Source organism: Petromyzon marinus, chromosome 44, assembly GCF_048934315.1.
Source record: "Petromyzon marinus isolate PM22_M1 ecotype Great Lakes invasive population chromosome 44, UKy_Petmar_22M1.pri1.0, whole genome shotgun sequence".
In the NCBI taxonomy this organism is placed as follows: domain Eukaryota; kingdom Metazoa; phylum Chordata; class Hyperoartia; order Petromyzontiformes; family Petromyzontidae; genus Petromyzon; species Petromyzon marinus.
Window position 1 is genome coordinate 9,604,907 of NC_133710.1, and position 27,490 is coordinate 9,632,396.

General features: G+C 50.2%; 1 protein-coding gene across 3 annotated transcripts in view; it reads right to left on the reverse strand.

The window, feature by feature from the left end:
- Positions 1 to 3,429: 3,429 nt before the first annotated feature.
- The window catches only part of LOC116951977 (ankyrin repeat domain-containing protein 13C-like), a 33,990-nt gene continuing 9,929 nt past the window's right edge, over positions 3,430 to 27,490 (reverse strand). For all 3 annotated transcript variants that reach the window (XM_032970925.2, XM_032970928.2, XM_076074000.1), the window contains exons 3-14: positions 26,418 to 26,459; positions 22,229 to 22,333; positions 21,454 to 21,539; positions 18,945 to 18,990; positions 17,693 to 17,759; positions 17,119 to 17,263; positions 14,192 to 14,323; positions 13,599 to 13,760; positions 12,210 to 12,289; positions 11,185 to 11,283; positions 10,306 to 10,406; positions 3,430 to 9,264 (exon numbers count right to left, since the gene is read on the reverse strand). In XM_032970925.2, coding sequence (XP_032826816.1) covers positions 9,131 to 9,264; positions 10,306 to 10,406; positions 11,185 to 11,283; positions 12,210 to 12,289; positions 13,599 to 13,760; positions 14,192 to 14,323; positions 17,119 to 17,263; positions 17,693 to 17,759; positions 18,945 to 18,990; positions 21,454 to 21,539; positions 22,229 to 22,333; positions 26,418 to 26,459 — 1,199 coding nt within the window. In that variant the 3' untranslated portion in view covers positions 3,430 to 9,130. The remainder of the gene's footprint in view (positions 9,265 to 10,305; positions 10,407 to 11,184; positions 11,284 to 12,209; positions 12,290 to 13,598; positions 13,761 to 14,191; positions 14,324 to 17,118; positions 17,264 to 17,692; positions 17,760 to 18,944; positions 18,991 to 21,453; positions 21,540 to 22,228; positions 22,334 to 26,417; positions 26,460 to 27,490) is intronic.

A 27,490-nucleotide genomic window follows, 5' to 3' on the forward strand; every position in this document is an offset into this window, starting at 1 on the left:
CCAGCCTCTAGAGTCTAGAGGTTGGGGACGTTAGTGCCAGGTACGGTGCAAGGGTTCACAGGGGGCAATGGCACTGTGTGAACCCGGAGGCCTGGTGACTGGAGGTACCAGCCCGGGGGCCCCCAAAGAGGGGACTGGGGGACCAGGTCCTTCTCGAAGGCACGAGAAGGTGGGCGTGGCTAGGGGCGGAGTGAGCCCCGCCACGGACAATATAAACCGGAGCGCTGAACGGGTGGGGCGGCTGTTGCCAGACTCAAGTCGTCACCGAGCGAAGACCTGCCCGACTACGAGACCCGGACCCGAGCCGGGGTCCGGTCTGAGGTCACCACCCAGTGTGTGCTAGAGTTAGCTAGCCCGGAGGGGATACCTCCCTCGGTTAGCTGGTGAAGGGGCAGATATACCCCTTCGTGTTTAGGGCTTGATTGTTAATACACGTGTTGCCGTCTCCCTGGTGTGAACCACTATATAGTTATGACATTATTTGGTGATACTGAGTTGGATCAGTTGTGCGCTAGCACCCAATAACAAAACTCCACAGATTCGTCAATAACACAGTGGCGAGATGTTTACTACCTTCCCTGATATGCAGGAGCCTAGGTTCGATCCCGACCCTGACGCCTATATATTTGGAGTTTGCGTGTTCTCCCTGTGGTCACGTGGATTTTTCTCCGGGTTAAGTTTTTCCCCTCCACATTTATAATCAACGTGCTTTTCGAGTATTTGGCTGCTATGCATTTCCACATAAGGCCACTACGTTAGCAGTCAGCCGGTCGGCAGATCCCATGTGGTGGGGTAAATTGTGGGTACTTAAGCCCACGGTGTACCTTTTCACTTGCCTATCACTGTTAGGAGGCTTTTGCTGTGAGAGTGGGGGGCGGGGGGGTGCGTGACCCCGGGGCTGCTGATGCAGAGTAACAACTACAATGTCACATTCAGGTGGTCAAGCCAGATAACCGCGTCAGGATGAGTGGAGTGCCATCGTCAGGACATCAATGTTGATCGCGAGATACTCGCACTTCGCCCGGGAGAGTCCTCCTATCTGGCGCGTTGTTGTGTCCACGCGCTCTCAGCCGCAACGGTCAGGGGATTCGTGTAAATGTGACGAGTATTCTATTGTAGTGTATATGGGTTACATCAATGCGGTTAATTGTTGGGTCATAGATTTCTGGTCGTGGATTAACCAGGAGCCCCCCCTCCCTACCCCCATCGAGATCCACCAGCATGGGTCATCTCATCGCAGCGCTTCAAGTAATTGGCCACCGATGGTAACTACAGTGAGAGAAAAAAGTATTTGATCCACTGCTGATTTTGTACGTTTGTCCACTGACAAAGAAATGATCAGTCTATAATTTTAATGGTAAGTTTATTTGAACAGTGAGAGACAGAATAACAACAAAATCCAGAAAAACGCATGTCAAAAATGTTATAAATTGATTTGCATTTTAATTAGGGAAATAAGTATTTGACCCCCTCTCAATCAGAAAGATTTCTGGCTCCCAAGTGTCTTTTATACAGGTAACGAGCTGAGATTAGGAGCACACTCTTAAAGTGAGTGCTCCTAATTTCAGGTTGTTACCTGTATAAACGACACCTGTCCACAGAAGCAATCAATCAATCAGATTCCAAACTCTCCACCATGGCCAAGACCAAAGAGCTCTCCAAGGATGTCAGGGACAATATTGTAGACCTACATAAGGCTGGAATGGGCTACAAGACCATTGCCAAGCAGCTTGGTGAGAAGGTGACAACAGTTGGTGTCATTATTCGCAAATGGAAGAAACAGAAAAGAACTGTCAATCTCCCTCAGCCTGGGGCTCCATGCAATCTCACCTCGTGGAGTTGCAATGATCATGAGAACGGTGAGGAATCAGCCCAGAACTACACGGGAGGATCTTGTCAATGATCTCAAGGCAGCTGGGACCATAGTCACCAAGAAAACAATTGGTAACACACTACGCCGTGAAGGACTGAAATCCTGCAGCACCCGCAAGGTCCCCCTGCTCAAGAAAGCACATATACATGCCCGTCTGAAATTTGCCAATGAACATCTGAATGATTCAGAGGACAACTGGGTGAAAGTGTTGTGGTCAGATGAGACTAAAATGGAGCTCTTTGGCATCAACTCAACTCGCCGTGTTTGGAGGAGGAGGAATGCTGCCTATGACCCCAAGAACACCATCCCCACCATCAAACATGGAGGTGGAAACATTATGCTTTGGGGGTGTTTTTCTGCTAAGGGGACAGGACAACTTCACCGCATCAAAGGGACGATTGACGGGGCCATGTACCGTCAAAACGTGAGTGAGAACCTCCTTCCCTCATCCAGGGCATTGAAAATGGGTCGTGGATGGGTATTCCAGCATGACAATGACCCAAAACACACGGCCAAGGCAACAAAGGAGTGGCTCAAGAAGAAGCACATTAAGGTCTTGGAGTGGCCTCGCCAGTCTCCAGACCTTAATCCCATAGAAAATCTGTGGAGGGAGCTGAAGGTTCGAGTTGCCAAACGTCAGCCTCGAAACCTTAATGACTTGGAGAAGATCTGCAAAGAGGAGTGGGACAAAATCCCTCCTGAGATGTGTGCAAACCTGGTGGCCAACTACAAGAAACGTCTGACCTCTGTGATTGCCAACAAGGGTTTTGCCACCAAGTAATAAGTCATGTTTTTCAGAGGGGTCAAATACTTGTTTCTCTCATTAAAATGCAAATCAATTTATAACATTTTTGACATGCGTTTTTCTGGATTTTTGTTGTTATTCTCTCTCCCTGTTCAAATAAACCTGGCATTAAAATTATAGACTGATCATTTCTTTGTCAGTGGGCAACCGTACAAAATCAGCAGGGGATCAAATACGTTTTTCCCCTCACTGTATAGCAGAGATTACTCGCGTATGCATCCCATACGTACACATACATCCCATGTGTGTACAGTACTGTATACAGAGCAGTCCCTAGCGTAGGGCGAATTGGGGCGACCGCCCGGGCCCCGCACTTTTGGGGGCCCCGCGATTCGACGTCACGGTGGTGTCAGATGTAATACTTAGGATTTAGTTTGAAGGCGTCGGGGGTGGGGACACGGTGGGGTTTGCCCCGGGCCCCGCTCCCCCTATACGGACGGTCCTGACTGCATACCTGTCAACCCAGACGGTTTATCAGTATTCTTGTACAGGGGAATTGAGTTTTCAGGTCCATAGGGCGTACAGCCGTTTCAATACGGGCAAAAATGTTTTCATCTGTGTGTTTCTCTCTTCTGAAGGGACTTTATGGGATGAACGTTGAGATTTGGAGATTTGAAAGGGCACGGGGTGACCAATAAGGCCTGAATTGGTCTGTAATAAAGTAGGGCATTGATAAGGGGGTGAACAGGTATGTGACTGCATCTTTACGCAGCTTCGTGCCATCACCCCCAAATGACCAGATCACGCTCTACACATCCGAGGCCATTTAATTTCAGGGTAAATTAAATTAAATTTACAAGCTCATTTTGTTCATATATATTTTAAACACGTGTTCTTGCTGACATAATTTGTAACATCCCCCCCATGTGCATATACAGTAAATACATAACTTACAAAGTACGATCGGAAAAATTCGTGGCCTGATAGAGCAGGAGTGGCATTACGATGGTTAATTATTGTGCATATAATAGGAAGGGTGGCGTTGCAAGGATTAATGTGCCGCCAATGGGATGTGTGGCGTTGCAAGGGTTAATTAATGTGCAGATAATAGAATGGGTAGCGTTGCGGTGGATAATAAATGTGCCGCTAATAGGATGCGCAAAGTGCAGAGCACAGACACGAGTAAAAAGCACACCCAGCCATGTGTGTGCCTTATGCAAATAAAACCATTCAGCAGGTCCTGCAGAACTGCATTGTCACCATCACAATACAATTTGACAAATTTGACCGACTGACAGGCGGCCAGTGATTAAGTGTTAAGACAACTGTGGACCAGTTTCATCCAAATGATGACTCATCAGCAACCCTCAGTACCCCCCCCCCCCCCCGTGTCTTCTCCCTGAGTGCCCAGACTCGGTCGGGGCACGCTCGCCAAGCCTGGCTTCCCGTGCCACCCACGTGTCTGCGCAGGGAGTGATTCTCTCATTGAGCGAAGAAGGGAGACAGCCATTTCTCATGGGCGAGCTATCATTTGTGGCCAGGTCGCTTCTGAAAAATAACCTCATAGCTCAGTGGGTTTTATCTGGTAAGATATAAAAAAAAGTTTAGTTTTATTCGTATATATATTTTTAAAGTGACTTTTCCTATACTTTGCACTCCGATCGTGTGTTTTAATGGTTTGTTGTTGTAACGGTATAACCCAACCCTTCTAGATATTTGTGAAAAAGAGCTTTATAGCTCATCGGATTCCTCCAGTATAAATATTTGAAAATAATATTCTGAAATCCTTGGGGAATCAATGATGATGATGATAGACCAATTGTGCTGCCCCTCCACACCCTACAAGGGATCTTCATGCTTCAAATCAGGCTGCGCATTTTTCCGATAGACCCCCACCCCCACATCTATACAAATCTCAACACGCACGTCTTCTGTAAGCCGAATTCAATTTCACACAAGTGTACAATTATAATAAGCCTTCACATTGTAACATTTTTTTAAGTTCAATTTTAAATATTTGTTCACGTATCTATTGCCACTATAAGGCACGCATGCTCGATCATTACCGTATCGTAATATTATATATGATTAATCTTATAACCATGCGCAAAGTTAAAGCAGGTGCCACGACTGCGGAGGTGTTCATGGCTGTGCCGCGTGGCTCCGCATTGTGCTATCGGGTCATGCCACTTCGTGTCCCTCAGCACGATGTCCGACGTTTCGATCACCATGCCTGGAGCTGCTTTAGAAACCGAACTGCCAAACAAACACGCGGTACGGGCACGACGTCCGGCGTTCTGTTGCACATTCCGGGAGCTTTTTCAGAAACTTGAACTTAAGAAGCTCCCAACCATGTGGAGCGAAACGTCGGACATCACGTTCCGCTCGAGTGCTGGGGAGTCAACTTCGGAAGAAGCTGACTCCCAGCCACGTGTAGCGAAACATCGGACATCGTGCCGAACAGCACACGCCTGTACAACCCGAGGGCAGGTCGGAGCATCGCGAGCTACGCTGCTACATCACTCGGGGCGTTGTCTATGTTCTAGCGAGCGGTTCATCACATCTGGTGTACGCAGTGGCGTCGTAACTACACAATTAGCCCGAAGGGTGCGGCAATCGATCAGGTGGGGCCCCAACACTGCTGAAAACAAACCTCATGGTGGTTGTCAAGGGGGCCCCAACTCGAAGCTTTGGGCACCGGGGGGGGGGGGGCGCAAGGCACCCCCTGCCTGGCCCACGCTCGTTACACCGCTACTGGGTGTACATCGAGCACTCCTCACTGTTCCCTACGTGCTTGTACATTGTGTCACGGTAAATAACTTAAATAAATAAAAACTCGATAACCCACAATATCGCAAAGTGTCCGGTTGACAGTAGCGGTTGTTGCTTGAGAGTCGGCAGAATGATCGAATTGTCAAGTTTGTCTTACGGACACCTTTGGAGATGATTACAGGATGACAGCAATATAGAATTTCAACGCTTGCAGGCACTTGTGGCCGACAGTTTGTTGGGGGGTCAGATCGTCGCGCGAGTAGAATGCCAATGTTGTGTCGTCCACCCCTTCTCCACGTGAACATGAGCACTGATTTGTTAATGCTTCAGCACGGCCGTGTGCCGTCGGGGGATCCACGCGCACATCACAATGTGGTGCGACATCTCTCTGGGTAATTACAAGCACCATCATGCATTGGTAGCCAGAATCGTGAAAAAATCTCCTCCAGTTTTGAGCCTTCGGCAGTGTGATGTCGTCACCATTGTGACATCATCGCAATTGTGATGTCATCACAATTGCGATTGCCTGATGATGCTGTTTGCAACTACCAGCAAAACGTCCGTACCTCAGAATTAAATGTGCATAGATCGCTCACCAACTTGCCGTTTTTGCCGGCACAATAATAAGATAGTGCGTTTGTTCACGTCACAACTTTATTGATGTTGTAGATGACACATTGGGATCTTGCTCACGCGGCGATCTGACCCCAACAAAATCGATAATGAATTAAATCGATTTGCAAGGCGTTCCAATAAACCTCCGCGTGGGATATCTTTAAAGCGTGCATGTGGGTTATTGAGTTACCGCCGGTAACACCTCTCGCTGGAATGTGGTCATCGCATCACCAGAATACACTCAGCACCATGCTGCACACGCTAAAGTTAATTTTGCTGGTCCCGGATGATTGTTCGACGGGTGACACCACTTGTTTTTTGTCTTCCGTTAAATTATTTTAAAAAATAAAAGTTTGGGTCGTATCTAAACGTAATTTCGTTTAAAAGATACCGCTTGGAATAATAATTGTAATTTGTTAAAACCGCTCTAAGAAAGTAAACGTCTTCTCCCAAACGCCTTTCGTAAAACATTTGATAACGACCGATATTTTTTGCCAACGGCGTCACAAACTTGATTTGATTGGCCTTGCCGGTCGGGTGGTGGAGGGTTGTTAGAAAAATTACATTACACGTACATGATGATCTAGCCCCCAAAATAAATGAATCATATTTACTATTTGCATTACACTAATTCGCAACTGTTATTGGGATTACTGTTTTTCTAGCACAACGATTGAAATGTCACGCGTCAGGATTCCCAGACCTCACCCTTTCGCAAATGACACAAACCACTCGACACACACACTTTCGCCTCTCTCTCCACGTGCTGTGACGCTGTGACGAAGGAACCATTGCCCAAAACATCACCTAATTATATTCTCTCCCTTTCGAAAGGCAACACACACACATTGTTGTTCTTAACGAGTGTGTCGAGCTGCATTTGTTTTTGTGCTTGTGCATCACTGCCAATGCAACAGCAGCACCGAATAATTTGGTTAATTCTCCAGACTCGCACAGTTGGGTCGGGCGATGGCAATCGAGTCGTCGTCTCACTGTCGACGGCCCTTGCGGCCTGTGGAGTTCTAGTCGAGGCTCAGCGGAAGTTCGTGTTTACTCATTTCTCTTAGTCGAGTCGGCTACAGCAGTCATAAACATTTTGTCGGACACTCTTCGTCATTAAATGCTGGTGTGGGGGCACGCAACTCAACCTCCCCCCCCCCCAATCCTTAACGAGACAGTCTGTCTCAGTAAGTGCGTCTCATCTGTATCGTCCATCTCATCTGTACCGACTTGTTTGGAATGTCTACATCTCGTTAGTCATGTCCACTGGGGTTGTCCAACTCGTTTGAACCGTATTCTTTTTATCATCCACCTAATTTTTCTCACTATATTTCTGTCCCATTTGCCCTGGCCCATTCGCTCCATTAGCATTACCGTATATTTTCATACGGCCTGTAACTTCACTTCACGTGGCCCGTGACTTCCCATGGCCCACGGCAACAAGAGGCCTACCACTTGGAAATGGCCCGCAAACACCAATGTCCATCAGCTTGAGCAGCACTCATTGAGTACTTGGGGGGGGGGGGGCGGATATTTTCTACCCGGCAATGCCAACGTGTTTCTAATTTCCTCGCTTCTGTCTCTGCGAGGGCCTCTCGGCTCGGTCGACGCGCAGAAAGCGACACCTCTCGTTATCTCTGAACAACGCGAAGGGGTTCACGCACAAATGTGTTCACGCGCTCGGGGGCCGCGACACAAACACAGAGACACAGCGCGTTGCGTATGTTGCAGCGCAATGTGGAGATTCATCTGACTCTCAGTCGGAGAGGAGAGCCCCCCTCCCATTCTGGGTTAGGCGAGGCAAAGAGAGACAGGGGAGAGACGTTGGGAAGACAGGAAACACCGCGTGGGCGTTCGCGGTCGCACTGCGGTAGTGTTGCGGTCGTGCTGCGGTAGCGCTATGGTAGTGTTGTGGCAGTAATTCGGTAGTGTTGCGGTCGTGCTGCGGTAGCGCTATGGTAGTGTTGCGGTCGTGCTGGGGTAGCGCTACGGTAGTGTTGTGGCAGTGCTTCGGTAGTGCTGCGGTAGCGCTTCGGTAGTGTTGCGGTCGTGCTGCGGTAGCGCTATGGTAGTGTTGCGGTCGTGCTGCGGTTAGACATTAGTAGTGTTGTGGCAGTGCTTCGGTAGTGCTGCGGTAGCGCTATGGTAGTGTTGCGGTCGTGCTGCGGTAACGCTATGGTAGTGTTGCGGTCGTGCTGCGGTTAGACATTAGTAGTGTTGTGGCAGTGCTTCGGTAGTGCTGCGGTAGCGCTATGGTAGTGTTGCGGTCGTGCTGCGGTAGCGCTATGGTAGTGTTGCGGACGTGCTGCGGTTAAGACTACGGTAGTGTTGTGGCAGTGCTCCAGTAGTACTGCGGTAGCGCTATGGTAGTGTTGCGGTCGTGCTGCGGTAGCACTACGGTAGTGTTGCGGTCGTGTTGCGGTAGTGCTGCGGTATGTGTTGGGGTTGTGCTTCGGTAGCGCTGCGGTCGCGCTGCGCTATCGAAGCGTTCGGCGCGACGCCCGACAATTTCACTCCACGTGCCGGACGTTGTCACATTGCCGCTCCTGACGAAAGCACCCTGGGGCACATGGAGCGAAATGTTGGATGCCCAACGTCTGGCGATATCGACTCGTGTGACAGGGAGAGGGGGTCGCAGGTTCAGGATGAGGAGGAAGGCCACCCAGAGTTGTCGATCCCCAAAACAATGTTGGTGAAATAATGGCCTTCTGGGACACGTAAATAATATACTTAATTACCTGTAACTTTTGTAACGTGGAGGGACGGATATGGGAAATCAGCGTACTTTGTTCGCTTAATTTTTCGTGTAATTTTAACGAGGGTTTTGGGAAATGTCGCTCTCATTTTGGGAAATGTGTTTGTGTCATGATGACGGGCAACGTGGCAGGCGTCAAGAGGGCAGTGGCAAGGCAGCAGAGGGCAGTGGCGGGCAGGGGGGTGAGACAGATAGGAGACTGGAGAAAGAGACAAGAGAGAGGGGAGAGAGAGGAGATGGACAGGAGACAGGAGAGCCAGTGATGTGCAGAGGAATGGTGGGATGAAGGGTGGGATGGAGGGAGAGAGGGAGGGAGGGAAAGGGGGAGGGATGGAGGATTGGAGGGTGGGACGGAGTGGAGCTGTTGCTCTCAGAGGTCGGGGAAGTGTGCCGGATCCTCGGTGTATCCGTGCGGCACGAGGAAGAGCTCCGGCGGGAAGGAGTCCTGGGCGCGGAACTCGCGGAACGTTACGGTGGCGCTCACGGTGGGGAACACCGGCACGTCTGTGTGGGGGGCGGGGGGGAAGAGATGCCACGCCAATCAGCTGCATTCTCCTCACCGTCGTAATGGCGTAGTCACTATCGCCGTGGTGACAGTGTCATGGCAACAGTGCCATGGTAACGATGCCGTGGTAACGGTGCTCTGGTAATAGTGCCGGGGTAACGGTGCTGGTCGGCAAGCTGGATATGCGATCCGAAGCAGCTTCCCGGTTCCATTCCATCTCCCGGGACGGCATTGAATCAATGGGAAAATGTCTTAAACTTCCACCCTGCATTTGTCCAGTCAGCAATATAATCACGTAAAAAACAAAGATCCCCTGTATACCCTTAACGGATTGTAGGGGCAAGTGCTGTTAGTGAGCACCAATGAAGGCCAGCACAGCACACGAGGAGGTGGGTGGCCAGCACCACCGCCTTTGTCTCCCCAGTGGCGAAGATGACACACTGTATCAGGTACTCATTCAGCTGAGTGGACCTTAGGGAGGCCCCGGACCTGTTCAGATAATCGCCAATGGAGTAGGCCGTGAGCAGGAGAGCAGGAATCAAACTTGAGTCGGTGGAATTGTATCGCAGTGTGCAAACCGCTGCACCACCGCTCCCCACTGTCATCACACAATCCAACAACCACAACCGGCATTCGCCACTAAATGGCGGTGACGTCACCACGGCGCTTGTGCCAGACTGTGTGCACTTTAAGGCCATGTGAAGTGTTGAACGCCCGCTGGCAGGTCACGGGACAGACCCAGGTGCCATGGGTTGACTGAGATGACAGGGAGATGTACTAGCTGTACCCCTACTATGCAAACCTGCCGTGTTTTAACTGCCCGGCGCTCCGCTCGTTGTTCCTCTGCCCTCTATCACACACAATCACACACACACATACATACTGTACACATAATCGCTCTCTACTGCGAAAAGCTGGCATTCCTGGGTGAACCAAGCATAGTGAATAATCACATCTTTGATTGTTGATTCACTACTGGATGAAGGCTTCCCCAAATGGAGGGAGGGGAGTGGGTGGGGGGGGGTAGAGAGGGGTCTCACCCAGTTTGACGGGGAAGCCAGGGGGAAGTCTCATCTCCACGAACTGTCGCAGTTTGCTGAAATGTTTGAATGGAGCCACGGCCTCCAGCACATTGAGCAGCCTGTTCACACACAATCACACGCGGAGACCAAGATCCCCCGTGTCGCCTTAACAGACTATTGGGATGCTGTTAGCGAGCATGTGTGAAGGCCGGCACGGCACACGAGGTGGGTGAGTGGCCGACGCCACACCCGGCCGCCGTTGTCTCCCGGGCGCCGACGATGTATACGCACCGCACAAGGAGCTCATTTAAGCTGAATCGACTTAGGGGAGGACCAGGACCAGTTTAGAAATTCACCACCGTTACTGTCCGTGAGTGGGAATCGAACTCTGGCCACTGGGTTTTTAGCATAGTGCCACTGACTACTGCACTACCGCTCCCCACGCACAATCACACAATCATATAAACAGCAAAGACAAATGTCCTCCATATAGCCTTGACAGACTGTTGGGGCAAGTGCTGTTAGCAAGTACCTATCAAGGCAGGCACGGTATATGAGGAGGTGGGTTATCAGCACCGCGCCCGACCGCATTTGTCTCCTCAGTGGCGATGATTACATACCCAACCAGGTACTCATTTTAGACTGAGTTGACCTCGGGGAATTGCAGGACCAGTTCAGATAATCGCCACTGGTGTTGACCATGAGCGGGAATCAAACTTGGGTCGCCGGGTTCGTAGCGCAGCGAGTTAACAGCTACACTACTTCTCCCCACAACAATACATGCATGCGCAACTGGAATACTGCACTCAAAAGTTTGCACAACCACACAAACAGACGCGAGCAGGCGAAGACAGAGACGCGATCGCACGGTGAGTGGCGAGGCTGCGGCAGACTCACAGGTGGAGGTTGACGGGGAAGTCGGGACACATCGCCACTGTGGCGCGGAAATGCTTCTTGGTCTCCTTGCAAATGGGACGCCGAGCAAGAACCGGAGGTCTGCACCGCGTGGGGGGGGGGGGGGCAGAGGGGGGTGGGAGCGGAGGCGGTGGGGTCAGAGGTCACGGGGTTAGAGTTTGGGGCGGAGGGTTCAGCGACGAGCCACACTCGAACGCGGCGGCATTGAAGACTGTCGCCATCATCGCGATTATCGCCGAAATCGAGATCATTACTAAACTATTATTAAACTATTTTTATTTGACCAGGTAAGGCCCACTGAGCTTTATCGCTATTTTTCAGAAGCGAAGTGGCTTATCTTCATGTGGAAATGTATAGCAGCCCAATACTCTAAACGCACGTTTTTTCTAAACGTGGAATAAAAAATAGGAGGATCCGGAGAAAAATCCACACGACCACAGAGAAAACATGCAAACTCCAAATATACAGGCATCGGGATCAGGATCGAACCCACGCCCTCCTGTATACCAGGCGAGGTAGTTAAAATCTCGCCACCGCGATGCCCCCATTACTGCCATCGTTATCACTATCACATCATAATAACCATGATCATAGTTATGACTGTCACATGATCATCATCACTATGACCATTGTTATCACTGTCACACGATCATCATCACCATGATCATCATCAATACTAACATCATCGCTATCACCATCATCGCCATGATTATCATCATCAACACCATCACCATTACTATCACCCTTATTATGCACAAATTTACTCATTTTGGATTACATAGAGCAACATCGCCTCCTGCTGAGAAGGCTTGTCAGGACCCTCCTGAGAATGAGGCTTGAGACTCAGTGAGGCCTTCCTGGGTAAATAAGTGTAACAACAATGAATAGCACTGCTGGATGAAGGCCTCCCTCATCCCCCATCATCTCTCCCGACATCGCCTTCACTATCATCATCATAAGTTAAAGTTTCAGATTAAAAAAAATGTAATCCACAAACACTCCTTTACCTTCCAGGCTCCGCTGCGATGTAGTCTTCCCATTGGACGGTGCAGCTTGGAGGCGGGGCCAAAGAGTCCCGTTTGCTGGGCTGCGATTGGCGGAATGTGTCACATGGCGGCGGGGTAGAGGGGGGCGGCGGCACAGAATTACAACATTCAGTTCCATTAAGGTGTCGTGTGGGTTAACATTCTCTTACTCTATTTCATATTTTTATTTATGGAACGTCTTCTTCACTCGAGGCACTCGACATAGTTTATAAAACGGTGGCCGAATAAAATTATGTAGATGGCAGGGGCATAGAAGGATTGAGGAAAGGGTGGCAGCGATAGAGGTTACTTCACGAAAGGGTAGGGGAGGGACAGGAAGGAGTGGATGTATGTATGTTGAACTTCTTTCGCACCGTACGTAGCCAACCGTGCTAATCGGAGGTGTGGGGGAAGGACAACAAACTAAACGCAAAAAGCAGTTCTAAAGAATCGAGTTTTCAATGTAGATTTATAAGTTCATAGCTCCAGTGGTTTCCTAATGCGCAGAAGCGCATCCAAAAGCGCGTGATGCTGTGAGCGTCTTTGTTCAATTTCCAGCCAAAAGCTGCTGCTGCTGCTGCGAGGATGACCGCAGTTTGCGTGATGGTGCTCCTTGACAAGATCAGCGAGGTATTGCAGTTCATTTGTGCGACCTTGTAGAGTGGAGGGGAGAGGGTAGGGAAGAGAATGAAATATATCCACTGCTGGATGAAGGCCTACCCCCACCTCAATCCATCACCGCCACTCACGGTCAAGCCATGCAGCAATCCACCTGGCACCTGCGCACGATTTTATCGCTCCATCTCCTGCGGCGGTTGTCCCCTCACAGGCACGGCTGCCTCCTCTGGTTGCCCCTTCGCATCATGAGTCTCAACCGTGGACGATGGTGCCATCTAGCCTTGACATGTCTTGCCCCAAGCCCAATTACTCTCGTTGACGATCAACGTCAAGTCTGTCACAGCCGGCGGTGGTGGCTACGCTGCTGCACGTGGCTGCCTGTAGTGCTCCAGCGCTGTGGAGGCAGTAGTGGGGGTTCGTGGATCACCACACAGATGTCATGAAACTCCCTTCCTGTGGGTGGGCGTTGAGAAGGAGCGGTACCCTAGCTCACCAGGAGAAGGCGATACAGCAGTGTGGACTAAGCTCCACCTGCTCTGACTCCAGATGACTAGACACACAGTAGGCTATACAGACGGATAGACAAGATGGATGAGTGAGTGAATGAGTGAGTGGGTGAGTGAGTGAGTGGGTGGGCGAGTGGATAAGTGGAAGGTTGGTTGGGTGAGTACGTGGGCGAGTGCGTGAATAGGTCAGTGAGTGGGTGAGTGTGTGAATGTGTTGGTGGATAGGTTGAGTGAGTGCGGGCCACACCAGGGCGGGGGGGTGGGGGGGCGCCCCCCCCTGCCGTAGGCTGTCGAGCAGGGCCTTGTTGCGCTGCACGTCGCTCTCCGTGAGATGCTCACGGCGCTTCCTCGACACAAGACACAGCCCGGAGATGGAGAAGAGCTCCCCTACAAAGTCCCCCACTCGCTCCTGGGGACACGCGGAGACACGGGGAGGCATGGGGAGACACAGGGATACACGGGTAGACACGGGGAGATAGGGGAGCCACGGTGAGGCACAAAGAGACACGGGGAGATAGGAAGAGCCAGGGATACACGGGGAGACACGGGTAGAGACAGGGAGAGTCAGGGAGAGACAAGGAGACACTGGGCGGCATGGAGAGACACAGGGAGAAAGAGGGGAGACACTTCACCAACTTGCAATAACCAGCGTGAAGTATGATCGATACACGGTGGGAAAGGCCTTCATTCAACAGTGCGCAGACAGAGGCTGTGTACATTATTATTGGTATATGCAGGATTAGTGGATGACACTAAAACCATATCGGTGGTGTCTTCAGCCAGACGTGGTGACCATTCTGCATTCCTGTGGCAGAGGCGAGTCAATTCGCAAACACAGACCGTTTTTCCTTTGGAGAAGAGCCAGCCAGAGTGAGCACGGTGGAAGCTGATGTTCTTGGTGGACATTGTGATGGACACGATGTCGCGACTCATCAGAGCATCCACCTCCTCCTCCGTGTCCACCTCAGCGTCCTGTTCCAGCAGACATTGACACAGACAAAGATCCCCGATATAGCCTTAATAAACTGTTGGGGCAAGTGCTGTCAGTGAGCACCTATGAAGGCCGGCGCGGCGCACATATATGGACACACATATACATTCAGACATACACACAACTACACTCAGTAATACACAACTAAGACAAAGATTCTCTGTATAGCCTTAAAAGACTGTTGGGGAAAGTGCTGTATAGCAAGCAGCACCCATGAAGGCCGGCATGGCACACGAGGGGGTGGGGGTAGCCAGCACCACGCCTGGCTGCCTTTTTGCTTCAACTTTGCACCAGGCAGTCCTAATTTTGTATAAAACTGAGTCGACTTAAGGGAAGAAATTCAAAGAACCGTGAGTAAATCCCACCACACATGTGCATGCGTGTGTGCGTATGTACGTACCGCCATCTGACAATATCTCGCAGCGCAACGTCTACAACACCTGATAAACCCTGGTCAGATCGTCCATGCAGAGACAGTATGAACCAATCAGTCCTGATTATCCGGTTGGGGGCCGCACAGATACATCACCAATACGGACATGGTAAATTGGCTCTCGCAGTAACAACTTCAACTCGTAACACCGCACCCGACAGACGGCATTCGCTCTTTGCTCCCGTGGAGAAAGAGAGATGGAGAGGACGACTGAGAGGCGCCAGGAGGAGGGACCACAAATGTGCGGGAAAGCAGCAGCAGCAGCTACATGGTATTCGTAATAAAGGTGTTTTGGGTTAGATCGCGCTATTTATAAATGTGTCGTAACCCTCCACCACCCGACACGGCCAAACAGTAAAAAATGTGTCACGTTTACAAAAGACAAACAGTTCACTACTTGAATCAACATTTACAATTTTTGAGTATGATGTTTCGCTGGTAATTACATCCCCAGCATCATCGGGCAATTTGCCAGAATGGTGAAGCCCTCCACCTGCTCCCGGTCTAAAATAGAGCAGCACGGTGGCGTCATCATTCAACCCAATTAGGTGCAGTGATTTGAGGCAGCGAGGAGAGTATTGTAATTATATAATATATTGGTAATCATTCAATTGTTGATAATTAGTATTTGTTTCCCCTATAAGGAATTGTAATTGTAATATATTTTATTTAATAATACGCTTCCAGGCCGCAATAAGCCTGTAGCTGTCAGAGCGATTAAAGTTATTTGTATTTCTCTCAATTTCAATGGATTCTCTAATTAGTCTCGGCCAGTAATAATTAGTTTTACACAACACCTCAACGTTATCAAAATCAATTGAGTGTTCTTGTTGACAAGCATGTTCCACCACTGCCGACAGTTGAATCGATTGGCGATGACCCGGGCCACCAGCAAAATATCAGGGAATGGGAGTGTGTTATTCACCTCCATTTCCATGGTGAACTGGATGGCCGGGTTTTGTGCATTGAGATGATTGAGAAAATCATTAAGTGAATCTTTACCATGTGGCCAGACAACCAAAGTGTCATCAACATATCTAAAGTAAAAATATGGTTTTAATGTACTCGAGGCAAGTGCTCTTGTTTCAAAGTTTTCCATGTACAGATTTGCTACAGCAAATTTGCTATAGCAAATCTGTTAAACCAGCTACATGGTATGTATGTTGAACTTCTTTCACGCCATACGTAGCTAACCTTGCTAATCAGAGGTGTGGGGGAAGTACAACCAAACACGACCAACAATCGCCCAAGCTCTGCGGTCCTCTATATATTGAGGTGGTTTCAGCCAAACAATGAATGTTTATACGTGCGGCAGAAAACCGGTGTGCCCGGAGAAAAACCCACGCGTGCCAGGGTGGGGGACACTTTGCTGTACTGCCATCTCCTGGCAAGCCAGAGGATATGGCGAGTTAGACCAGCGTGGCGGTGTGATGAGAGTGGGAGCAGCGGGGTGGTGTGATGAGAGTGGGAGCAGCGTGGCGGTGTGATGAGAGTGGGAGCAGCGGGGTGGTGTGATGAGAGTGGGAGCAGCGTGGTGGTGTGATGAGAGTGGGAGCAGCGTGGTGGTGTGATGAGAGTGGGAGCAGCGTGGCGGTGTGATGAGAGTGGGAGCAGCGTGGCGGTGTGATGAGAGTGGGAGCAGCGGGGTGGTGTGATGAGAGTGGGAGCAGCGTGACGGTGTGATGAGAGTGGGAGCAGCGTGACGATGTGATGAGAGTGGGAGCAGCGTGACGGTGTGATGAGAGTGGGAGCAGCGTGACGGTGTGATGAGAGTGGGAGCAGCGTGGTGGTGTGATGAGAGTGGGAACAGCGTGGCGGTGTGATGAGAGTGGGAGCAGCGTGACGGTGTGATGAGAGTGGGAGCAGCGTGGCGGTGTGATGAGAGTGGGAGCAGCATGACGGTGTGATGAGAGTGGGAGCAGCGTGACGGTGTGATGAGAGTGGGAGCAGCGTGACGGTGTGATGAGAGTGGGAGCAGCGTGACGGTGTGATGAGAGTGGGAGCAGCGTGGCGGTGTGATGAGAGTGGGAGCAGCGTGGCGGTGTGATGAGAGTGGGAGCAGCGTGGCGGTGTGATGAGAGTGGGAGCAGCGTGGTGGTGTGATGAGAGTGGGAGCAGCGTGGCGGTGTGATGAGAGTGGGAGCAGCGTGGCGGTGTGATGAGAGTGGGAGCAGCGTGACGGTGTGATGAGAGTGGGAGCAGCGTGGCGGTGTGATGAGAGTGGGAACAGCGTGACGGTGTGATGAGAGTGGGAGCAGCGTGACGGTGTGATGAGAGTGGGAACAGCGTGGCGGTGTGATGAGAGTGGGAGCAGCAGGGTGGTGTGATGAGCGTCACGCGCACCTTGTACTGGATGCGCTGGTACACGCGACTGCTGTTGTCGAGCACGGTGAACGCTTGGCTCGACGTCGTCTCTCCACCGAACAGGATGCTGAGGTCACCCCGCTGCCACTTCATGTCGCTGAAATCGATCAGCGTCGTGTCCATCCTAGAACGGGTGAACGCGTTCACATGCGCTCGACGCGTTTGCACGCTTGGCGCGTCTGTGCCGTGTCCTTCCCCCGCAGTGGGAGCAGCGTCGCGGTTGTGATTATCACGGTTGGCTACATACACACACGTGGCCCAGCCGGCAAGCACGTTCGCCGATCGTCGCAGAGGCTCACGGTTGGAATCAGGCAGACCACCATGCGTACAAACCGTATTCGCGGCCCCCTTTGCTCACGGCGGTACGTCAAACATCCTGGGACGTCACCCGAAGGGGCGTAGGCTGTCGAGTTTGAAAAAAATTACACTGCATATTATTCAAGGGGGAAACCGCACCCCCCTGCTTTGGAAAAAAAACGTATCAGGGATCCTCGTGAAAGAGAGTCGTGAGTGGGTGAGCGAGATGTGACGACGACCACGGATGCTCGCGCACCTTATGTTGCTTCCGTGCTTGTAGACCTTGCAAGTATCCGACGGCAGCATTCGGGACACGAGCGGCACTGCAGGAGTCACGGAACGTGCCATTACTCTCACGAACACACAATTACACAAACACACAATTGCATGAACACACAATTACATGGACAGACAATCGCATGGACAATCGCACGAATATGCAATTGCACGGACACGCTATCACACGAACACACAATTGCATGGACACACAATTGCATGAACACAATTAAACGGACAGACAATCGCACGAATATGCAATTGCACGGACACGCTATCACACGAACACACAATCGCATGGACAGACAATTGCATGAACACACAATTACATGGACAATCGCACGAACATGCAATCGCACGGACACGCTATCACACGAACACACAATCGCACGGACACACAATTGCATGAACACACAATCGCTCAGACGTACAATCACACTGGCGCACAATCGCACGGATGCACAAACACACAAACGCACGAATACACAATCGCTAACGAACGTACAAGCACACATTTAGCAAAAAAAACACAGACACGTGTGCACACAAACATGCAATTACATAAATACACGTCACACAATTGTCCAAACACACAATTACACCAAAATACAATCACGCAAACGCACAATTATAAAAAGACAAAGATCCCCTGTAGCCTTTAACAGACTGCTGGGGCAAGTGCTGTGAGTTGGTGGGTGGCCAGCACCATAACTGGCCACCTTTGTGTCCCCATGATGCTTAACACACCACACCAGGTATTCCTTTAAGGTCAGGTCGACCTAGGGGAGACCCAGGACCGGTTCAGATATTCATCACCAATGTTAGTTGCGAGCGGGAATCGAACTCAGGTTGCCGAGTTCCTAACGTAGCACGCTGCGCCACTACTCCCCAATCACACAATCATATACCAATACCAATGCCTGCCATTCGCCATTAAGTGCCGTTGACGTCACCACGACGCCTGTGCCAGGCCAGGTGCACAATCACATACACGCAACAACACATGCACGCACAACCACACGAGCACACGCGAGTCTGCACAAACACGCAATCAAAACATATAAATGCACGCTTATGATGTAAAGTACTCCAAGTCAAAAACAAATCACATGCACCTCAAGCTCCGTGTGATCTTTGTGCAATCTTTTCAATCCACATGCCAATATTGGGCCAACATTGGTCTAACATTGGTCTAATGTTGGCCCAACGTTCCGTGTTTACTGGGTTCTCACCCCAGCTCTGGAAGTCCCAGTGAACCTCCAGGTAAAAGTCTCCGAGCTGGAAACACAAAATTCACAACATTGCGTCAATTCTATCAACATCATCGTTATCATCATCATCATCATCACAGTAATTACCTATTTACCCATGCAAGCCACACACGCTTTCAGATGCGCTTCTGCGGCCGTCTGGAATGCTCTTCCTTCCAACATTATAAAGCCACTGAGAGCTAGGAATTTTAAAATAATCTAGATTGAAAATGAATTTCTTTCTAACTGTTTTTTGTGTTTAGTTTGTAGTCCTTCACCCGCACCTCCGATTAGCACGGTTGGCTACGTACTGTACAAAGGAAGTTCAACATACATACGTAGAGACAGTGCGGATGTAGGGACAGTGCGTGTGTGGAGACAGTGCGGGTGCAGGAACAGTACGTGGGCCAGTGGTCACGAGGGGTAATTACAGAGGGGAACCATCTGGGATGTTCGGCAACGTGCTAGAGGATTCGAGAAAGAAGGTGCGGCCTGGGACGGAGCGAGGGCCATGCTGGGAATAAAAAGGAGCGAGAGGCGAAGTTCAGGGCTGCCGTGGGATCGGCGTCGACTGTCTTCACGCCATCGCCGTCTTCGGGCCGTCGGTGTCTTCGCGTCGTCGCTACTTGTGTGCCATCCCTGACCAAGTTATCTGTGCGTCATCCCTGACCAAGTTATCTGCGTGAAACGCCCTAAATAATAAATAAAGAAACCTCTACAGTTCAAGTTGTCCGAGAGTCACTACACATACAGTGAGGAAAAAAAGTATTTGATCCCCTGATGATTTTGTACATTTGCCCACTAACAAAGAAATGACCAGTCTATAATTTTAATGGTAGGTTTATTTGAACAGTGAGAGACAGAATAACAACAAAATGCAGAAAAACGCATGTCAAAAATGTTATAAATTGATTTGCATTTTAATACCCATCCACAACCCATTTTCGATGCCCTGGCTGAGGGAAGGAGGTTCTCACCCAAGATTTGACAGTACATGGCCCCGTCCATCGTCCCTTTGATGCAGTGAAGTTGTCCTGTCCCCTTAGCAGAAAAACACCCCCAAAGCATAATGTTTCCACCTCCATGTTTGACGGTGGGGATGGTATTCTTGGGGTCATAGGCAGCATTCCTCCTCCTCCAAACACGGCGAGTTGAGTTGATGCCAAAGATCTCAATTTTGGTCTCATCTGATCATAACACTTTCACCCAGTTGTCCTCGGAATCATTCAGATGTTCATTGGCAAACTTCAGACGGGCATGTATATGTGCTTTCTTGAGCAGGGGGACCTTGCGGGCGCTGCAGGCGTAGTGTGTTACCAATTGTTTTCTTGGTGACTATGGTCCCAGCTGCCTTGAGATCATTGACAAGATCCTCCCGTGTAGTTCTGGGCTGATTCCTCACCGTTCTCATGATCATTGCAACTCCACGAGGTGAGATCTTGCATGGAGCCCCAGGCCGAGGGAGATTGACAGTTCTTTTGTGTTTCTTCCATTTGCAAATAATCGCACCAACTGTTGTCACCATCTCACCAAGCTGCTTGGCAATGGTCTTGTAGCCCATTCCAGCCTTGTGTAGGTCTACAATCTTGTCCCTGACATCCTTGGAGAGCTCTTTGGTCTTGGCCATGATGGAGAGTTTGGAATCTGATTGATTGATTGCTTCTGTGGACAGGTGTCTTTTATACAGGTAACTGAGATTAGGAGCGCTCCTTTTAAGAGTGTGCTCCTAATCTCAGTTCGTTACCTGTATAAAAGACACCTTGGGAGCCAGAAATCTCTCTGATTGAGAGGGGGTCAAATACTTATTTCCCTCATTAAAATGCAAATAAATTTTTAACATTTTTGACATGCGTTTTTCTGGATTTTTTTGTTGTTATTCTGTCTCTCACTGTTCAAATAAACCTACCATTAAAATTATAGACTGATCATTTCTTTGTCAGTGGGCAAACGTACAAAATCAGCAGGGGATCAAATACTTTTTTCCCTCACTGTACATACAACACGGATTCGAATCAAGGATCTCAGAGGTGAATGTCTGGTGCTTAAAAACAGTTTTATCCCCCCTGAGGCACCGGACCTTTTAAATAGCCCTGGAGCTCACAGTGTTGCCTGTACATGCGCCTCTTCTGTACCTACCTCCGATTAGCACGGTTGGCTACGTACAATATACACACGTACGTACGGATACACCAAGTCTAGAGACTCTCTCAGGCGTGCCCTGCTACGTGGGGAAGTTTCAACATAGGGGAGGAGGCCCAGGACCAGTCCAGATAATCGTCGCCGGTGTTGGCGGTGGCCGTGAGCGAAACACAGCGGCTTTGTGCCAGAGGAATGGCGCGAATTCCACACGCAGGGGTGGCATGTGTTCACTCGCGTACGCACGCGTGTGGGTCAGGTGCATGCGTGCGGGTCAGGTGCACGTGTCGTTCACGTGTGCGTGTCGTTCACGTGTCGTTCACGTGCTGGTGCAGCTGCCCTTGCTCAGTCTCACTTCCTGCATGGCCTTGAGGAGGCGAGGCCTGCGGATTTCTGCGCTCTCCCGCGACTGCAGCTTGTACTTCCTCACGAGCGATGCGACTGAAGTACGGCGGACGGCAAGGGGGAAGGGGGTGGCGGGGGCAGGTAGGGGTTGGGGGGTGATTCAGAGAGAGAGAGAGAGACAACGATAACCGGGGACACTACATTTCAGCCAGGAAATTTTGACGAAAATATTAGAAAATTACCCGAGCGCTGATCATCGCGACGAAATGTGTGGACACCTACAGGCGATCTGCCCATGGATCGTGATCATGATGATGATCATCGCGACAAGATGATATTTTGCGAAAGCTCCGACGATTGCGGGTCTTATGGCGTGCGATGGACCGTAGTGTCGCTACAGCGACGGCGTGGCGACCAAAGCGGTGGCCGCCACGATTTTGCCGCGTGTTGTTGTTGTGCTGTTATTATGGTGTCGTGTTGTTATTGTGTTGTTGTGTTGGTGTTATTGGTGTTGTTGAGTTGATGCTGTTGTGTTGCTGTGTTGTTATTGTTGTGTTATTGTTGCACGTATGTATGTTGAACTTCTTTCGCACCGTACGTAGCCAACCCTGCTCATCGGAGGTGCAGGGGAACGACAACAAATTGATATTGTTGTTGCCGTTATTGTTGCTGTCGTCGTTTTGTTATGTGCCGTTGTCATTGTGTTGTCGTGTTGCTGTTATTGGCGTTGTTGATTTTGCTGTGTTGTTATATTGTTTTTGTGTTGTTGTGTTTTGGCTTCTCACTCGTTTGCCGATGTCCCAGGCTCACGGCCTCGGCCAGGGGACTCCATCCCTGTGCGTTCCGGGACTTGACCGGAGCGTTGTGAGCCAGCAGAACCCTGGTGCAGTCTACACCACCACCACCACAACCACAAAGACCTCGCATGTAGCCTCAAATGTTAGGGCAAGTGCTGTCAGCGAGCACTAATAAAGGCCGGCATGGCGCACGAGCGGATGGTGTGGCCAGCAACCACGCCCGGTTCATATATTCATCACTCGTGTTGGCCATGAGCGGGAATTGAACTCGGGTCGCCGGGTTCGTAGTGCAGCACGCTAACCACTACACACACACACACACGTCACACACACATCACACACGCACATCACACACACACCGCACACGCAGACATCACACGTTGTCCTGCCTGCCCCCTAGGGCTTTAAGCAGTGCTGACCCCCCCCCACACTGCGTCCGAGCGTCAGTGGCTCGCCAATGCTTTATAGACCACGGCGGAGCAGCGCGTTGCCTAGCAACCGCCATTACCTAGCAACCGGCGCAACCGGGAAATATGTAACCCGGCCACTACGTCACCACGGAGATGGAGGGGTGGGGGGGGGGGGGGCTCTAGCCAGCCCCCACAGTGTGGCACGTGGGTGGGTGCACCTAGTCTGGTACGAGTGGTCATGACACGAACATGAAAGGTTAAGTGTGTGTATGTGTACGTCTATGGGTACGCTTGTGTGTATGCGAGTGTGTCTGTGTGTGGGAGCGGTAGTGGGAGCGGTAGTCAGCGCGCTGCGCTACGAACCTGGCGACCCGGGTTCGATTTTCGCTCACGGCCAACACCGGTGACGATTATCTGAACCGGTCCTGGGCCTCCCCTAGGTCGACTCAGCCTCAAACGAGTACCTGGTGCGATGTGTAAACATTGCCACTGGGGAGACAAAGGCGGCCGGGCGTGTGCCGTGCTGGCCTTCATAGGTGCTCGCTAACACCACTTGCTGCAACAGTCTGTTAAGGCTATATGGGGGATCTTTGTCTATTTGCATGTACCTACCATGGCACAAGCAACGTGTGTAATGTGGGCCTTTGTGTGTGTATTCAGGAGCGGAGGAGCCTATGCTGCACGTGGCCTGTAATCCAGCACTCGAGGCAGCGACGGTTGGTGGATCGCACTATGAAACTAACTTCCCGTGAATGTCGACCCAGCAGCTTGCCTTTGACACTTCACGTGGTCTTAAGGTGCAAAGAGACTGGCACAAGTGCTGTGATGACATCACCTGCCACTTTGTGGCGAATGTTTTAAGCATGCATAGTGGCGTAGCGGTTAGCGCAGTGCGCTACAAACTCGGTCATCCGAGGTCGATTCCCACCCACAGTTAACGTCAGCTGCCAGTGACATTTTAACTTGTCGTGTATAAAAACAATATAAGCACTCAAGAGACATAAGCGGATGGGCATGATTTCAGCCACACCACCACATCATGTGCTGTGTTGACCTTAATACAGTGAGGGAAAAAAGTATTTGATCCCCTGCTGATTTTGTACGTTTGCCCACTGACAAAGAAATGATCAGTCTATAATTTTAATGGTAGGTTTATTTGAACAGTGAGAGACAGAATAACAACAAAAAATCCAGAAAAACGCATGTCAAAAATGTTATAAATTGATTTGCATTTTAATGAAGGAAATAAGTATTTGACCCCCTCTCAATCAGACAGATTTCTGGCTCCCAGGTGACTTTTATAGAGGTAACGAGCTGAGATTAGGAGCACACTCTTAAAGGGAGTGCTCCTAATCTCAGCTTGTTACCTGAATAAAAGACACCTGTCCACAGAAGCAATCAATCAGATTCCAAACTCTCCACCACGGCCAAGACCAAAGAGCTCTCCAAGGATGTCAGGGACAAGATTGTAGACCTACACAAGGCTGGAATGGGCTACAAGACCATTGACAAGCAGCTTGGTGAGAAGGTGACAACAGTTGGTGCGATTATTCGCAAATTGAAGAAACACAAAAGAACTGTCAATCTCCCTCGGCCTGGGGCTCCATGCAAGATCTCACCTCGTGGAGTTGCAATGATCATGAGAATGGTGAGGAATCAGCCCAGAACTACACGGGAGCATCTTGTCAATGATCTAAAGGCAGCTGGGACCATAGTCACCAAGAAAACAATTGGTAACACACTACGCCGTGAAGGACTGAAATCCTGCAGCGCCCGCAAGGTTCCCCTGCTCAGGAAAGCACATATACATGCCCGTCTGAAGTTTGCCAATGAACAGCTGAATGATTCAGAGGATAACTGGGTGAAAGTGTTGTGGTCAGATGAGACCAAAATGGAGCTCTTTGGCATCAACTCAACTCGCCGTGTTTGTAGGAGGAGGAATGCTGCCTATGACCCCAAGAACACCATCCCCACCGTCAAACATGGAGGTGGAAACATTATGCTTTGGGGGTGTTTTTCTGCTAAGGGGACAGGGCAACTTCACCGCATCAAAGGGACGATGGACGGGGCCATGTACTGTCAAATCTTGGGTGAGAACCTCCTTCCCTCAGCCAGGGCATTGAAAATAGGTCGTGGATGGGTATTCCAGCATGACAATGACCCAAAACACACGGCCAAGGAAACAAAGAAGTGGCTCAAGAAGAAGCACATTAAGGTCCTGGAGTGGCCTAGCCAGTCTCCAGACCTTAATCCCATAGAAAATCTGTGGAGGGAGCTGAAGGTTCGAGTTTCCAAATGTCAGCCTCGAAACCTTAATGACTTGGAAAAGATCTTAAAAGAGGAGTGGGACATAATCTCTCCTGAGATGTGTGCAAACCTGGTGGCCAACTACAAGAAACGTCTTACCTCTGTGATTGCCAACAAGGGTTTTGCCACCAAGTACTAAGTCATGTTTTGCAGAGGGGTCAAATACTTATTTCCCTCATTAAAATGCAAATCAATTTATAACATTTTTGACATGCGTTTTTCTGGATTTTGTTGTTATTCTGTCTCTCACTGTTCAAATAAACCTACCATTAAAATGATAGACTGATCATTTTTTTGTCAGTGGGCAAACGTACAAAATCAGCAGGGGATCAAATACTTTTTTCCCTCGCTGTAGGTGCTCACTAACTAGCACTTGCCCCAACAGTTAATGTATTTATATCTTTCTATGTGGGAACATCGTCGTTATTACGGTGGTACGTATATGAAACTGGGCCTGCGCGTTCACTAGGTTAACTCAGCCTAAAATGAGCACCAAGTAGCAAAGTCCGCGAATTAATGTCAGCAGGAGGAAGACAAAGGTGGCCAGGCATGTGTGGTGCTGGCTGCACCAACAGCTCAACCACACACAGCTCAATCACAAAGAGCTCAACCACCAACAGCTCAACCACCAACAGCTCAACTACACACAGCTCAACCACACACAGCTCAACCACCAACAGCTCAACCACCAACAGCTCAACCACCAACAGCTCAACCACCAACAGCTCAACCACACACAGCTCAACCACCAACAGCTCAACCACCAACAGCTCAACCACCAACAGCTCAACCACCAACAGCTCAACCACACACAGCTCAACCACCAACAGCTCAACCACCAACAGCTCAACCGCCAACAGCTCAACCACCAACAGCTCAACCACCAACAGCTCAACCACCAACAGCTCAACCACACACAGCTCAACCACCAACAGCTCAACCACCAACAGCTCAACCACCAACAGCTCAACCACCAACAGCTCAACCACACACAGCTCAACCACCAACAGCTCAACCGCCAACAGCTCAACCACCAACAGCTCAACCACACACAGCTCAACCACCAACAGCTCAACTACCAACAGCTCAACCACACACAGCTCAACCACCAACAGCTCAACCACCAACAGCTCAACCACCAACAGCTCAACCACCAACAGCTCAACCACACACAGCTCAACCACCAACAGCTCAACCACACACAGCTCAACCACCAACAGCTCAACCACCAACAGCTCAACCACCAACAGCTCAACCACCAACAGCTCAACCACCAACAGCTCAACCACCAACAGTTCAACCACCAACAGTTCAACCACCAACAGCTCAACCACCAACAGCTCAACCACCAACAGCTCAACCACCAACAGCTCAACCACCAACAGCTCAACCACCAACAGCTCAACCACCAACAGCTACACACACAGCAGAGACTTGGAACGCTCAGCAGCAGCACCCACCTCGATTGCCCAGCATCACGGCGACGTGCAGGGCAGTGTTTCCTGACCACAAACACAGACGCCGTCACGTGTTAGTCGCGTGTTAGTCGCGTGTCAGTCGCGTGTTGGCCACATATTAGCAACGGTGAAAGGAACACAATCTCCAGGTGTGACGCCGCATCGCGGATGTTACCGCGCGGCCGTTAGGCAATGGCTGACGACGTTTCCACTCCACGTGCCTGGCAGCTTCTTCAGAAAAATCCTGCCCCCCGGCCGGCACGTGGTTGCAAAACGTCGGACATCTTGGCCGTATGACATGCGGGGGACAGCCCGGGTTACGCGCCGGACAGCGCCTGCGACAGCAGTGGAACCATGAACACCGCTACACGCCGAGATTGTGCGCTAACACATGCTAATGTGTTGAGAGTTGCGTTAATATCGTGATAACATATGTTAACACAATTGCAAACGTATTCATTTAGCGCGGTGAGTCAGGCTCCCTTCGATGCGTCCGTCGTACATTAACACAACGACGTTAACACAATTAATACGTTTAGAATTGTGTTCATGTCGAACAATAACACAAATTCTAACCGTATCAATCTGTGTACATAAAGAATACATCTAAAATCAATTTACCATCCGTGTCTCCACTTTCATCCATTACTGTATCTCAGAAGTCGCTTTTGTTTATTTTATTTGAATCCTTTCCCCGATTTATTTAGTGTGCGCCGTTGGCGGTGTCGTGGCTTCACGCGGGACGGAGGAACCGGTTGGGAAATCAACAGAGAGCAGTGCACCACCGCGTGCGTGGCCTTCTAGTGACCTCCCTCACCCTTCACACGAGTAGGGGGAGCCCCCTCTCCACCTCCCGACCCCACCCCCCCCACCACACACTCTGCTATGGGGGGTGTGTTTTTATTCTCAGGGGTGGAATTAAGCCAACTCAAGTGATTATTAATAAATATATAATGTTATTTGTTTTTGTGTGCAGTCATTGCTGACCGCGCTGAAACCATAAACTCACTATTACACTTGGCAACCTAGTTAAGTAACACCTTCAGTCTATAAGCATCTATCTATGTCAGCCTGCA